This window comes from Oncorhynchus keta, chromosome 5 (genome assembly GCF_023373465.1).
Source record: "Oncorhynchus keta strain PuntledgeMale-10-30-2019 chromosome 5, Oket_V2, whole genome shotgun sequence".
Classification (NCBI taxonomy): Eukaryota; Metazoa; Chordata; class Actinopteri; order Salmoniformes; family Salmonidae; genus Oncorhynchus; species Oncorhynchus keta.
In genome coordinates, this window is record NC_068425.1 from 33,767,535 (window position 1) to 33,784,468 (window position 16,934).

Consider the following 16,934-nt stretch of genomic DNA (forward strand, 5'->3'; position numbering starts at 1 on the left):
GCCAGTCCTCTTCTGGCTGTGCCGGGTGGAGATTATAACAGAACATGGCCAAGATGTTCAAATATTCATAAATTACCAGCATGGTCAAATAATAATAATCACAGTAGTTGTCAGTTGTCTTTTTATAGCCAATTATTAAGAGTATCTCTACCCTCCTGCTGTCTCTAGAGAGTTATAAACATCAGGTCTGGGACAGGTAGCACATACAGTGAACAGGTCAGGGTTCTATAGCCGCAGGCAGAACAGTTGAAACTGGAGCAGCAGCACGGCCAGGTGGACTGGAGACAGCAAGGAGTCATGATGTCAGGTAGTCCTGAGGCATGGTCCTAGGGCTCAGGTCCTCCGAGAGAGAGGAAGAAGAGAGAAAGAGAGAATTAGAAAGAGCATACTTAAATTCACACAGGACACCGGATAAGACAGGAGAAGTACTCCAGATATAGCAAACTGACCCTAGCCCCCCGACACATAAACTACTGCAGCATAAATACTGGAGGCTGAGACAGGAGGAGTCAGGAGACACTGTGGCCCCATCCGATGATACCCTGGACAGGGCAAAACAGGAAGGATATAACCCCGCCCACTTTGCCAAAGCACAGCCCCCACACCACTAGAAGGATATCTTCAACCACCAACTTACCATCCTGAGACAAGGCAGAGTATAGCCCACGAAGATCTCCGCCACGGCACAGCGCAAGGGGGTGTGCCAACCCAGACAGGAAGATCACGTCAGTGACTCAACCCACTCAAGTGACACACCCCTACCAGGGACGGCATGAAAGAGCACCAGTAAGCCAGTGACTCAGCCCCTGTAATAGGGTTAGAGGCAGAGAATCCCCGTGGAGAGAGGGGAACCAGCCAGGCAGAAACAGCAAGGGTGGTTTGTTGCTCCAGACCCTTTCCATTCACCTTCACACTCCTGGGCCAGACTACACCCAATCATATGACCCACTGAAGAGATGAGTCTTCAGTAAAGACTTAAAGGTTGAGATCGAGTCTCGTCTCACACATGGGTAGGCAGACCATTCCATAAAAATGGAGATCTATAGGAGAAAGCCCTGCCTCCAGCTGTTTGCTTAGAAATTCTAGGGACAATTTGGAGGCATGCGTCTTGTAGCATACGTGTAGGTATGTACGGCAGGACCAAATCGGAAAGATAGGTAGGAGCAAGCCCATTTAATGCTTTGTAGGTTAGCAGTAAAACCTTGAAATCAGCCCTTGCCTTAACAGGAAGCAGTGTAGGGAGGCTAGCACTGGAGTAATATGATCAATTTTTTTGGTTCTTTTCAGGATTCTAGCAGCCGTATTTAGCACTAACTGAAGATCATTTGGTGCTCTATCCGGGTAGAGCATTGCAGTGGTCTAACCTAGAAGAAACAAAAGCATGGATTAATTTTTCTGCATAATTTTTGGACAGAACGTTTCTGATTTTTGCAATGTTACGTAGATGGAAAAAAGCTGTCCTTGAAACAGTCTTGATATGTTCGTCAAAAGAGAGATTAGGGTCCAGAGTAACGCAGAGGTCCTTCACAGTTTTATTTGATACAAATGTACAACCATCAAGATTAATTGTCAGATTCAACAGAAGATCTCTTTGTTTTTTGGGACCTAGAACAAGCATCTCTGTTTTGTCCGAGTTTAAAAGTAGAACGTTTGCAGCCATCCACTTCCTTCTGTCTGAAACACAGGCTTCTAACGAGGCAATTTTGGGGCTTCACCATGTTTCATCGAAATGTACAGCTGTGTGTCATCCGCATAGCAGTGGAAGTTAACATTATGTTTTCGAATGACATCCCCAAGAGGTAAAATATATAGTGAAAACAATAGTGGTCCTAAAACGGAACCTTGAGGAACACCGAAATGTACAGTTGATTTGTCAGAGGACAAGCCATTCACAGAGACAAACTGATATCTTTCCGACAGATAAGATCTAAACCAGGCCAGAACTTGTATGTGTAAACCAATTTGGGTTTCCAATCTCTCCAAAAGAATGTGGTGATCGATGGTATCAAAAGCAGCACTAAGGTCTAGGAGCATGAGGACAGATGCAGAGCCTCGGTCTGACGCCATTAAAAGGTCAAGAGCAGTCTCAGTGCTATGATGGGGTCTAAAACCAGACTGAAGCATTTTGTATACATTGTTTGTCTTCAGGAAGGCAGTGAGTTGAAGCGCAACAGCTTTTTCTAAAAAGTTTGAGAAGAATGGAAGATTCGATAGTTTTTATATTTTCTGGGTCAAGGTTTGGCTTTTTCAAGAAAGGCTTTATTTCTGCCACTTTTAGTGAGTTTGGTACACATCCTGTTGATAGAGAGTCATTTATTATGTTCAACATAGGAGGGCCAAGCACAGGAAGCAGCTCTTTCAGTAGTTTGGTTGGAATAGGGTCCAGTATGCAGCTTGAAGGTTTAGAGGCCATGATTATTTTCATCATTGTGTCAAGAGATATAGTACTAAAACACTTGAGTGTCTCTCTTGCACCTAGGTCCTGGCAGAGTTGTGCAGACTCAGGACAACTGAGCTTTGGAGGAATATGCAGATTTAAAGAGGAGTCCGTAATTTGCTTTCTAATGATCATGATCTTTTCCTCAAAGAAGTTCATGAATTTATTACTGCTGAAATGAAAGCCATCCTCACTTGGGGAATGCTGCTTTTAGTTAGCCTTGTGACAGTATCCCCGTGTTTGTGTGTCTGTGTGTGAGTGTGTGTGAACTCACTGGATGAGAGATGTAATCTCATGTTTTTTCAAAGAAACCAACAGGATCGATCAGAGATTCTCAGTGGTCAGTCTTCCCAGAGTCATCAAACAGACCTGGCCTCCATATTCAGTGTATGTGGTACTGTTACATACATTTGATTTTGTTTACCTCAAGTAAAGATGATCTGTCAATCATTCATAAATGTGTGAATGAGAAAGCTTTTCTTATTTACTTTATTTATTTCAGTTGCTTGAAGAGAATATTATGATATTTGTGAAGAATGAGCTGACAATGTTCAAGAGGATTCTTAGTCCAGAAATCCCAGAAGGCTTTGAGAGTCAGAAGCAGGATAAGGAAGTGGATGCTGAAGATGAGAAGCAGGAGAGCAGTGCCAGAGAGGGGGCTCTGAAGATCACACTGCACATCCTGAGGAAAATGAATCAGAAGGAGCTTGCTGACGCACTGGAGAAAAGTAAGACCTGTCTGCCTAATGTTGAATGCTATTTTATAACAAATATTTAAAAGCTGTAGCTAAAGTACAGCTAAAGTAGCTGTGTAACTCAATGGCATTGTAGCAGCCTTAACACAACACCTAGTGACTTCATCAAGTAGCAGGAGGGATGTGTTAGAGAGAGAGAGAGAGAGAGAGACCACATGAGCAATACCATCAATAATACCATTAATAATATAATCAGTCACATCAGTGTGTAACGCAATATGAAAAAATTACAAATGTATACAGGTAGTTAATATAGTAAATTATTATAATATCCAACTTTATAGCACAGTCCTATAATACTGTAGGCATTAAAACAGAAGTAATATTAATATCCCTGTGTTATTTCTTCATTCAGATGAGCTTGCTGTGATTTACAAACGTGAACTCAAATCTAATCTAAAGAAGAAGTTTCAATGTGTATTTGAGGGGATCGCTAAACAAGGAAACCCAACACTTCTCAATAAGATCTACACTGAGCTCTACATCACAGAGGGCGGAACAGGAGAGGTCAATAATGAACATGAGCTGAGACAGATTGAGACAACAACCAGGAAACAAGCAAGACCAGAGACTGCAATCAAATGTAACGACATCTTCACACCCTTAACTGGACAAGACAAACTTTTCAGAACTGTGCTGACAAAGGGAGTCGCTGGCATTGGAAAAACACTCTCTGTGCAGAAGTTCATCCTGGACTGGGCTGAAGGAAAAGCAAATCAGGATGTCCAATTTGTATTTTCATTCCCTTTTCGGGAGCTGAATTTAATAAAAGGGAAAAAACACACTTTGATTGACCTTCTCAATCACTTCTCAATGGAAAACAAAGAATCAAGAATCTCCAACTACGACAAGTACAAAGTTTTGTTCATCTTTGATGGTCTGGATGAGTGCCGACTGCCCCTAGACTTTCAGAAGAACAAGTTCTGTTGTGATGTCACAAAGTCAACCTCAGTAGATGTTCTATTGACAAATCTCATCAAGGGAAATCTGCTTCCCTCTGCTCTCCTCTGGATAACTACCCGACCTGCAGCAGCCAGTAAGATCCCTTCAGGTTGTGTTGACCAGGTGACAGAGGTACGAGGGTTCAATGACCCACAGAAGGAGGAGTACTTTAGGAAGAGATTCAGTGATAAGGATCTGGCCAGCAGAATCATCTCGCACATAAAGACTTCAAGGAGCCTCCACATCATGTGCCACATTCCAGTATTCTGTTGGATTTCTGCAATAGTCCTTGAACACATGCTGAAACATAAGAGAGAAGAGATGCCCAAGACTCTGACTGAGATGTACACACACCTTGTGGTGTTTCATACCAAACAAAAGAATGACAAGTATCTTGGGAAAGAAGAGACAGGTCCACACTGGAATACAGAGAACATTCTGTCACTGGGAAAACTGGCTTTTCAACAGCTTGTGAAGGGAAATATAATGTTCTATGAAGAAGACCTGAAAGAGGCTGGCATTGATGTCAATGAAGCCTCAGTGTACTCAGGATTGTGCACACAGCTCTTTAAAGATGAATGTGGGCTGTACCAGGACAAGGTGTACTGCTTCGTACATCTGAGCATTCAGGAGTTTCTGGCTGCTGTATATGTGTTCCTCTCATTCATTAACAACAATGAAAATCTAATGGTCAAACCTCAATCAATGCCCAGTAACTTTTGCGCTGTTCAAAAACAAGCATGAGGTTACTTTCTACAAGAGTGCTGTGGATAAAGCCTTACAGAGTGAGACGGGAAACCTGGACCTTTTCCTCCGCTTCCTTCTGGGCCTCTCACTGGAGTCCAATCAGAAGCACTTAGGAGGTCTACTGACAAAGACAAGAAGCAGCTCACAATGCCATGAAGAAACAGTCAAGTACATCAAGGAGAAGATCAGGGAGAATCCCTCTCCAGAGAGGTGCATCAATCTGTTCCACTGTCTGAATGAACTGAATGACCATTCTCTAGTGGAGGAGATCCAAAGCTACCTGAGATCAGGAAGTGTCTCCAGTGAAGAACTGTCACCTGCACAGTGGTCAGCTCTGATCTTTGTGTTGCTGACTTCAGAAAAGGAGCTGGATGTGTTTGACCTGAAGAAATACTCCAGATCAAATGAAGGAGTTCTGATGCTGCTGCCAGTGGTCAAAGCATCCAAAGCTGCTCTGTGAGTCCATAAAATGACATTTAAGTACTAGTCATCAGAAAGAAATATTCAGTTTCGAGAAAATATATATTTTTGAAAAACATATTTAAATCAATGCTTTGATTTGACATTAGTCAAAAACAACAGGACGGAACATGAATCTATGTGTTGTTTGTGAGAATAAACCATATGCATCTGCCATTGTCCTTCTCACTACTGTTGTTAACAGTGTGTTTGTGAAATCATGATGATCTCTATGTCAGGCTGTCTGGCTGTGGAGTCACAGAGGAAAGCTGTACTTTTCTGGCCTCAGCTCTGAAGTCAAACCCCTCACACCTGAGAGTTCTGGATCTGAGTTACAATGACCTGAAGGATTCAGGAGTGAAGCTGCTCTCTGCTGGCCTGGGGAATCCCTGCTGTAAACTGGAGACTCTGAGGTCAGTATTCCTGTATTTGGTCAACAAGTGATAACTTTTCACCAGATCCACGTGTTTTACCAGGCACACGTAATCCACAAATCAATCAAATGTATTTATAAAGCCCTTCTTATATCAGCCGATGTCACAAAGTGGTGTACAGAAACCCAGCCTAAAACCCCAAACAGCAAGCAATGCAGGTGTAGAAGCACGGTGGCTAGGAATAACTCCATAGAAAGGCCAGAACCTAGGAAGAAATCTAGAGAGGAACCAAGCTATGAGGGGTGGCCAGTCCTCTTCTGACTGTGCCGGGTGGAGATTATAACAGAACATGGCCAAGATGTTGGTTCACCAACTACTTCTCAGACAGAGTTCAGTGTGTCAAATCGGAGGGCCTGTTGTCCGGACCTCTGGCTGTCTATATTGGGGTTCCACAAGGTTCAATTCTTGGGCCGACTCTTTTGTCTGTATATATCAATGATGTCGCTCTTGTTGCGGGTAATTCCCTGATCCACCTCTACGCAGATGACACCATTCTGTATACACCTGGCCCTTCTTTGGAAACTGTGTTAACTAACCTCCAAACGAGCTTCAATGTCATACAACACTCCTTCCTTGGCCTCCAACTTCTCTTAAACGCTAGTAAAAACCTAATGCATGCTTTTCAACCGATCGCTACCCGCACCCGCCCACCCGACTAGCATCACTACTCTGGACGGTTCTGACTTAGAATATGTGGACAACTACAAATACCTAATTGTCTGGTAAGACTGTAAATTCTCTTTCCAGACTCATGTTAAACATCTCCATTCCAAAATTAAATCTAGAATCAGCTTCCTATTTCGCAACAAAGCCTCCTTCACTCACGCCGCCAAACATACCCTTGTAACACTGACTATCCCACCGATCCTCGACTTCGGCGATGTCATTTACAAATTAGCTTCCAATACTCTACTCAGCAAACTGGATGAAGTCTATCACAGTGCCATCCGTTTTGTCACCAAAGCCCCTTATACCACCCACCACTGCGAATGCTTTAGTCAGCTGGCCCTCGCTACATATTCGTCGCCAGACCCACTGGCTCCAGGTCATCTATAAGTCTATGCTAGGTAAAGCTCCACCTTATCTCAGCTCACTGGTCACGATAAAAATACCCACCCGTAGCACGCGCTCCAGCAGGTATATCTCACTGGTCATCCCCAAAGCCAACACCTGCTTTGGCCGCCTTTCCTTCCACTTCTCTGCTGCCAGTGGCTGGAACAAATTGCAAAAATCGCTGAAGCTGGAGACTTATATTTCCCTCACTAACTTTTAACATCAGCGATCTGAGCAGCTAACCGATCGCTGCAGCTGTACATAGCCCATCTGTAAATAGCCAACCCAATCTACCTACCTCATCCCCATATTGTTTTTATTTACTTTTCTGCCTTTTTGCACACCAGTATTTCTACTTGCACATCACCATCTGCTCATCTATCACTCCAGTGTTAATCTGCTAAATTGTAATTACTTTGCCACTATGGCCTATTTATTGCCTTACCTCCTAATGCCATTTGCACACACTGTATATAGACTTTCTTTTTTCTATTGTGTTATTGACTGTAAGCTTGTTTATTCCATCTGTAACTCTGTGTTGTTGTTTGTGTGGCACTGCTTTGCTTTATCTTGGCCACGTTGCAGTTGTAAATGAGAACATGTTCTCAACTGGCCTACCTGGTTAAATAAAGATGAAATATAATAAAATAAATTTAAAAATTCAAATATTCATAGATGACCAGCATGGTCAAATAATAATAATAACAGTGGTTGTCGAGGTGCAACAGGTCAGCACCTCAGGAGTAAATGTCAGTTGGCTTTTCATATCCAATCATTCAGAGTGTCTCTACCGCTCCTGCTGTCTCTAGATAGTTGAAAACAGAAGGTCTGGGACAGGTAGTCCACACCATATGTGTTTGGACAGTGAAGCTTATAGTTTTAAATTTGGCGCTATGCTCCAGCAATGTTTCATATGAATGCTACCTTTTATTTGAGGTTAATGGTGAGAGGTTTGCATGTTTTGTTTTAGCCTCTGTAACTCTCTCACTCATTATTATTCATGATTCATTTTCTTAATCATGGCTTCATCAGGATGAATTTCTGTATTTTTTAGAAACATTTTATCTATTCACTTCGAAATAAAATTACTCTGGCCATCATCCACCATTCAGTTACTATTGGGCAAAACAGAAACCAAAACACAACCAGATCAAGCCTGTTGTAGTCTCTGTGTGCAAGGAATATGTTACCAAATACTAAACGTTTGACTACATTAATACACTATAAGTGAATTGGCCAGAATACTCATGACTTCTTCAATTGAAGTATGAAGTAATGAAGTAATTTCATTTCTAAATGGTCAAACAAATATGCATGTAATGTATGTAATACCCTCAAATTAAAGGTTACATTATATACTGTCTGTCAGCTCATATGAAACATTTGGTCTGAAATCTAAATTGCTGGAATATAGAGCCAAATGTAAAAAGTTAGCTTAATTTCCAAAATAGATGTGGTGTGGACTGTATACTCAATACAGTCTTAATATGATACCTCAGTGTCTGTCTTTTGACTAATACTGCTTTTATACTGGTCAAGTCAGTCTACTCAATTATTTGTACAAGAAATGTTTCTCTCTCTACAAGCAGTACTTCGATCATTTGTCATTGTTAATAATAATACATCTATTTATGAATAGATATGTATGGTTTCAGGACGCTGATATACGGAATCTGAATATGTTGAAAAATATACTGCCACTCTATTTTCACAGCCAAAGAATAGCAGTGTTATTTTAAAACAATTTTACTCTTTGCAGGTTGTCAGCCTGTCTAGTCACAGAGGAAAGCTGTGCTTCTCTGGTCTCAGCTCTGAGGTCAAACCCCTCACACCTGAGAAACCTGGATCTGAGTAACAATGACCTGAAGGATTCAGGAGTGAAGCTGCTCTCTGCTGGACTTGGGATTCCCACTGTAAACTGGAGACTCTGAGGTTAGTATTTCTGTATTTGGTCAACAAGTGATAACTGTTCACCAGATCCACATGTGTTTACCAGGCACACATAGTCCACACCATATGTGTTTGGACAATGAAGCTTACAGTCTTAAATGTGTCACTATGCTCCAGCATTTTGCATTTGAGATAGAATGTTTCATATTAAGCGACAATACAGAATCTCACCTTTTATTTGAGGGTAATGGTGAGAAGTTAGCATGTTTTGTCGTATACTCTAACTTTCTCACTCATTATTATTCATGATTTCTTCTTGATTTTCGTAATTATGGTATCGGTATCATCACAATTAATTTAGTGTTTAGAAACTTCGTATCTACTCAATTAGATAGAAGATTAATCCAGTCATAATCCACCATTCAGTTACTATTGGGCAAAACATAACACAAAACACAACTAAAACAACCTGCAAATGCAACCAACAAGTGTGAGACCAAATACTACACTTTTGACTACTTTAATATACTATAAGTGAATTGGTCAGAATACTTAAGACTTCTACAAATGGGGGACTAGATACATAAAGTGCTTTCATTTCTAAACTGTGAAACAGATATGTATGAAAATACCCTGAAATAAAAAGTGACACTAAATACTGTCACTTCAAATGAAACACTTGATCTCAAATTGAAAATGCTTGAGTATATAGACACATTTAAAATGTTAACTTCACTGTCAAAATAGATATGGTGTGGACTGTATACTCGACACACTCTGAATCTGATACGTCACTGTCTGTCTTTTGACTGATACTGCTTTTAAAATGGCCTATTCATTTATGAATAGATATGGCAGATTTTAGGACACGGATATAAAATATCTGATTATGTTGAAAAAATATACTGCCACAATTTTCGCCACCAAAGAATAGCAGTGTGTTTTAATATGATTTTACTGTTTGCAGGTTGTCAGCCTGTCTAGTCACAGAGGAAGGTTGTGCTTCTCTGGGCTCAGCTCTGAGGTCAAACCAATCACACCTGAGAAACCTGGATCTGAGTCACAATGACCTGAAAGTGAAGCTGCTCTCTGCTGTACTGGGGAATCCCCACTGTAAACTGGAAAGTCTGAGGTCAGTATTCCTGTATTTGGTCAACAACTGATACATTTTTACCAGATCCACATGCGTTTACCAGGTACACATAGTCCACACATATGTGTTTGGACAGTGAAGCTTACAGTTTCAAATTTGGCGCTATGCTCGGTTTTTAGAAAAACTCTGAAATATCACATTTACATGAAGATGCTACAATATTTGTGTAGTTTCTCCCATTCTTCTCTGCAAATCATCTCAAGCTCTGTCAGGTTGGATGGGGACGGTTGCTGCGCAGCTATTTTCAGGTCTCTCCAGAGATGCTCGATCGAGTTCAAGTCCGATGTCATAGTGCTTGCTGTCTCTAAATGTGAAGACTAAATTAATAAATCAATTCTCTATTTGTGACTAAACTAATCATGTAACTTTAATTAACTAGGAAATTGGGGCACCACGGAAAATGTTTATAGAGTCTCTATTTCCCAAATTAACTCTTCAGATATTTTCATATCTTATCGATTACAGTATTCTATTAATGTATTATTTCATCAGTCTCATTCCTGAATGTCGCAAACCTTATCTGCCTGAACCATAGCATCAAATAATGAATCAGCAATATACAAATTGGCTTAATTATTTATTTACTAACTAATCAATCACAGAATTACATAAACACACACACACAATAGGTCATACATTGGTTACTAACATGATACATATAAAAAGTCTGTAGTGGACAAAATCGATATGATGGCTTGGTGGACAAAGGAAATGGGTGTGGACAGCTCAAGAGCAAGAAACTCTGAGTGCATCCACTGTAATACAGTTGATAACTACACTCATGTAAATGCTAATACTTTTAAAAGGAATAGCCGCTCATTAAAAAATAAATAGCAATTTACATATTTACGAGTGTATGCCTTTGTTGTCCCCTCTCTGTGATCGCCAGTCTGTCTGTGGGATAATCGTTCATCAGGGAGTCTCTGGATGCGTCCACCAGAGATCAGTCTTCCGTAGTTGTAGATTGCAGAGTCCACTTGAGCGCCTAGAGTATTGATGTTGGATACTTCAGTGTCGCACCTGCTCCTTTCGGTCTCAAACGTATGTGTCATTGTTTGCACATAGAGGTCTTGAGTACAGAGCAAGAAATTCAGTGATGAGATTTCCTCCACTTACTTAGAAATCAATATTTCCATCTTCATCACCTGAGTTCTCTCATAATTAATTTGGTCAGCGACTTCATCGAGTTCTGCTGACTTGTCATCCAACTTAGTCATTGTGTTCATCTTTGGTCTGCAGCATTTGGAGTAGAACATTGTTACTTTGAGCAACGTTCAACAAAACTGCCTGCATGTTATCAAATTGCGCGCTCCTGTTTGTAGATAACTCCACAGATTTATCTAGTTTGGAGTGGACTACATCGTATTTAGTTTTGGCTAAATCGAGTTGTTCCTGGACACCGATTTTGTTGAAGAGTTTGTGCTCATTCATCGTCATAAGTATTTGCAATTACTTTTAATTGTTCAGAGTTCAAACACAGTTCCTCGGCTAGCAGAATATTTTAATTTCCTGCTTTTGTCCATAGTTGCTAGGTGAATGAGCTTTGCAAAAGCTAATTTTACTGATATAATCAATGGTAAGGATAAATCAAACCTTTTTAGGCTATTTGGAAATTAAACTTTAATTAACCTGAGAGCGTTGCTGTTTCAAGGTTAATGTGGAAAAGTTTAAATTGACTCATTTGTAGAAACCCATCAATTTGGATATTATTCAAAATGTCCATTGGAAAAGATAAATCTGGCAATTTGACCTCTTAGTTAAATTGAATCAGACATCGATATCCAATCAGTTGAGACTGGCTGGATATCATAAGTAACCACTTGTTAAATGTGATCCACATTTGGGTGTCACCTACATTCTTATCAAAAGAAATGCACTGACGATTCATCACCACCAGTGGTCAGTGATAGCACACGCTGAAATCAAATGGAAGTACAAAGGGCGGGACTTCCGTTGCGCACGCCAGAGGAATTTCAACGTGACAAAGGAAGAAAAATGGCAGCTTTCCCTTTGTTAGCTTAGCATCTCATGCAAGCTAATCCTACTTTGTACACTTTCAAGAATAACATTGGATCCCCTTCAGCAAGGGAACGGTTTTATGCAATGTTTTGTCGGAACGCGCGGTAAACAAAGACATACACCATTAGTCTACTCGCATGGAAAAGCGAGAGATAGAGAGATAATTATCGCTAGTCAAGCTAATATCTACTCAGATTTCAATTGGCTGGCTCTTTGTCCTCACTCAGGAAATTAATAATGACCGAGCCTTCTGAAACGTGGGAGGCAGAAATAGCACTACGTTTGGCCAAACGCTCTATTTCTCAAATTTCTATAAGTAGTTGGATTGTGTCTTAGTACTAGAAATGTATAGCTAACACTACCCCCTGGCTACGTCAGAGAACAACACGGAGGCATTCTCCAGAACACACACACATGGCTCACCAACTCTCTCTACTGATAACATAATCTGGGTGTTTTATGTAAACTGCTTTTCAATTTTATATTGGCTGAATCAAAATGAAGGCGTCATCCTATTTTAGATTCCTCGCACAATGCGTCATTATGTCATGTCTCTAGTATGGTTGAATGAGATGACATGCTATTTATCAAATCGAATACCTAACGTTTAATTGATTATGTCATTGAATTAAATCATGCACCAATTAACTCATGACTAACCTGGGGCACCACGGAAGCATTAGTTTTTATAGAGCGGCTATCTCCTGAATCCACTCTTCAAGATCTGAAGATATTTTATATCAATAGCAGTCGGTCATTAATCGTCACCTTATTCAGTCTCATCTGAAAGTTGTACAATTATGGGTTATCTTCACGAACCCCGGCTAACAAGTTGAATCAACAGTTCAAAGTTCATACCAAGTTGCCATACTCAGCTCGGGCTCTATTCTGACTGGTGTAGTCGAAATTCATCCTTCCAGCATGGTGATCGTCACCTCCAAGCCCTTTTAAACGTATGGACATCAGTCCTCACGTCGTCGGGAATTAAATGTTAATTTCATTAGGTTGAAATTTGCCCTTTTAAACGTATGGACATCAGTCCTCACGTCAACGGGTTTTTGTAGTGGGGAGAGAAGGGCGTGTTTCATGGTTCTCAACCAATGTCTGTTCACTTGGGCGTGGCCACTGAGTGAGCATAGTTTACTTTATGAAAACAATTCTCCCATTTAGAAGCTGAAATTAATCTTTTCACAAAGTTTCATATTTAAACATTTAAATTGCACAACAATTCCATGTCAATCTGATGACTAGAATGTGTAGACTTTCCAAGATACAATTTATGTCGTCTTATCATCAGATATAATGTCCTAGACACCAACTGATCTGACATCATATTCTTTAAGTACCAACGGACACTTTAAACTGGTTGGATTACAGAAATATTGTTATTTTTTCCCAACCTTTTGATGTTACCATACTCTCTCTATGTTAAGAAAAGGCTTTCCAAGAGTCCATTCTGTAGAGTGGAGAGAAAACAGGAAAGGTATTTATGACGGTCACAAACCTCACACAACAGGACAACGTCATGACATTATATATTGTCACCTCGTATGAAACATTTGATCTGAAAATGCTGGAGCATATTGCCAAATGTAAAATGTTAGCTTCACTGTCAAAATAGATATGGTGTGGATTGTATACTCGATACAATCTAAATCTTATACCTCACTGTCTGTCTTTTGACTGATACTGCTTTTTATACTGGTCAAGTCATACTGCTTTTTATACGGGTCAAGTCAGTCTACTCAAATATTTGTATTAAAAATGTTTTCTCTCTACAAGCAGTACTTCTATCATTTGTCATTGTTAATAATAATACATCAATTTATGAATAGATATGGACGGTTTCAGGACGCTGATATACAGTATCTGAATATGTTGAAAAAAATATACTGTCACTATTTTCACAGCCAAAAAATAGCAGTGTTATTTTAAAACGATTTTACTCTTTTGCAGGTTGTCAGCCTGTCTAGTCACAGAAGAAGGCTGTGCTTCTCTGGTCTCAGCTCTGAGGTCAAACCCCTCACACCTGAGAGAGCTGGATCTGAGTAACAATGACCTGAAGGATTCAGGAGTGAAGCTTCTCTCTGCTGGACTGGGAATCCCCACTGTAAACTGGAGACTCTGAGGTCAGTATTTCTGTAGTTGGTAAACAAGTGATAATTGTTCACCAGATCAACATGTGTTTATCAGGGACACATAGTCCACACCGTATGTGTTTAGACAGTGAAGTTTACAGTTTTAAATTTGGCGCTATGCTCCAACATTTTGGTTTTGAGATACAGTAGAATGTTTCATATTTGGTGACAGTACAGAATGTCACCTTTTGTTTGAAGGTAATAATACCTGTTTTACCGTTTAGAAATGAAAGCACTTTATGTATGTACAGTGCCTTCGGGAAGTATTCAGACACCTTGACTTTTTCCAGAATTTGTTACGTTTCAGCCTTCTTCTAAAATTAATGAAATCATTTTTTCCACTAATCAATCTCCACACAATAAACCCATAATGACAAAGCAAAAACAGGTTTTTAGATATGTTTGCTAATATATTTAAAAATAAATATATATTTGAAATATCACATTTACATAAGTATTAAGACCCTTTACGCAGCAGTTTGTTGAAGCAGCTTTGACAGCAATTAGTCTCAAGTCTTCTTGGGTGTGGCCCTACAAGCTTGTCACACCTGTATTTGGAGAGTTTCTCCATTCTTCTCTTCAGATCCTCTCAAGCTTTGTCAGTTGGATGGGGAGAGTCAGAGCACAACTATTTTTAGGTCTCAAGAGATGTTCAATCAAGTTCAAGTCTGGGCTCTGGCTGGGCCACTGAAGGACATTCAGAGACTTGCCCTGAAGCCATTCCTATGTTGTCTTGGCTGTGTGCTTGGAGTCGTTGTCCTGTTGGAAGGTGTACGTTTTTTTATTTTTATTTTTTTATTTCACCTTTATTTAACCAGGTAGGCTAGTTGAGAACAAGTTCTCATTTGCAACTGCGACCTGGCCAAGATAAAGCATAGCAGTGTGAACAGACAACACAGAGTTACACATGGAGTAAACAATTAGCAAGTCAATAACACAGTAGAAAAAAATGGGCAGTCTATATACAATGTGTGCAAAGGCATGAGGAGGTAGGCGAATAATACAATTTTGCAGATTAACACTGGAGTGATAAATGATCAGATGGGCATGTACAGGTAGAGATATTGGTGTTCACCACAGTCTGAGGTCCTGAGCGCTCTGGAGTAGATTTCATCAAGGATCTCTCCGTACTTTGCTCCGTTCATCTTTCCCTTGATCCTGACTAGTCTCCCAGTCCCAGACGTGACACTTGGCATTCAGGCCTAAGCATTCAATCTTGGTTTCATCAGACCAGAAATGTCTTGTTTCTCATGGTCTGCGTGTCTTAGGTCCCTTTTGGAAAACTCCAAGCGGGCTGTCATGTGCCTTTTACTGAGGAGTGTCTTCCATCTGGCCATTCAACAATAAAAGCCTGATTGGCGGAGTGCTGCGGACATGGTTGTCCTTTTGGAAGTTTCTCCCATGTCCACAGAGGACCTCTGAAGCTCTGTCAGAGTGACCATCAAGTTCTTAGTCACCTCCTTGACCAAGGACCTTCTCCCCGATTGCTTAGTTTGGATGGGTGGCCAGCTCTAGGAAGAGACTTGGTGGTTACAAACTTCTTCCACTTAAGATTGATGGAGGCCACTGTGTTTTTGGGGACCTTCAAGGGTGAAAGAATGTTTTGTTACCCTTCCCCAGATCTGTGCCTCAACACAATCCTGTCTCTGAGCTTTACGGACAATTCCTTCAACCTCATGGCTTAGTTTTTGCTCTGACGTACACTGTCAACTGTGGGACCTTATATAGACAGGTGTGTGCCTTTCCAAATCATGTCTAATCAATTGAATAGACGACCATAGGTGGACTCCAATCAAGTTGTAGAAACATCTCAAGGATGATCAATGGAAACAGGATTCACCTGAGCTCAATTTTGAGTCTCATAGCAAGATGTCTGAATAATTTTGATAATAAGGTATTTCTGTTTTTTTATATATATTTTTAATAATATGCCATTTAGCAGATGCTTTTATCCAAAGCGACTTACAGTCATGTGTGCATACATTCTACGTATGGGTGGTCCCGGGAATCGAACCCACTACCCTGGCGTTACAAGCGCCATGCTCTACCAACTGAGCTACAGAAGGACCACATATTTAGCACATTTGATTAAATGTATATAAACCTGCTTTCATTTTGTCATTATGGGGTATTGTGTGAGATTGATGAGGGAAAATTAAAATGTAATCAATTTTAGAATAAGACTTTAGAATAAGACTGTAACGTAACAGAATGTGAGGAAGTCAATACTTTCCGAAGGCACTGTATTTGAAGAAGTTGTCATTTTGGGGAAAAATTCACTTAGTCAAAATTGTTGTATTTGGTCACATATTCCTTGCCTGCAGTGATTACATCAAGTGTGTACTCTACTCTACAGACTTGTTGAATGCATTTTCAGGTTATCGTGGTTATCGTGGTTATCGTGGTTATCGTGGTTATCGTGGGTGTGTTTTAGATTATGTTTTTCCAAATAGTAACTGAATGGTGAGAGTCATTTTAGAGTCCCTTCACTTGTGTTGTAAGTAAGAATAGAAGATGCTTATGAACACTTCTACATTCATGTGGATACTACCATGATTATGAATAATCATGAATTAATTGTGAATAGTGATGAATGACAAAGTTTCTCACTCATAATCATTCATGATTAATTTATGAGTTTTCTTAGTCATGGAATCATCAATATTTATTTAGTTGTGTTTAGAAATATCTTATGTACTCCAGTCATCACCCACCATTCAGTTACTATTGGGCAAAACATAACCCAAAACACAACCAAAACAAACTGCAAATGCAACAAACAAGTTTGGGACCAAATACTAAACTTCTGACAACTTTAATACACTATAAGTGAATTGGTCAGAATAGTTATGACTTCTTCAAATGGGGGACTAGATACATAAAGTTATTTCATTTCTAAACTGTCGA

At 40.1% G+C, this 16,934-nt stretch overlaps 1 protein-coding gene across 1 annotated transcript in view; it reads left to right on the plus strand.

Annotated features, from left to right (window-relative positions):
- The window catches only part of LOC127930187 (NACHT, LRR and PYD domains-containing protein 12-like), a 99,181-nt gene that overhangs the window by 75,784 nt on the left and 6,463 nt on the right, over positions 1 to 16,934 (plus strand). The window contains 8 exon segments of the mRNA XM_052519700.1: positions 2,746 to 2,824; positions 2,940 to 3,165; positions 3,548 to 4,868; positions 4,870 to 5,337; positions 5,580 to 5,753; positions 9,685 to 9,849; positions 13,846 to 13,985; positions 13,988 to 14,018. Of these exon segments, the coding sequence (XP_052375660.1) occupies positions 2,746 to 2,824; positions 2,940 to 3,165; positions 3,548 to 4,868; positions 4,870 to 5,337; positions 5,580 to 5,753; positions 9,685 to 9,849; positions 13,846 to 13,985; positions 13,988 to 14,018 (2,604 nt within the window).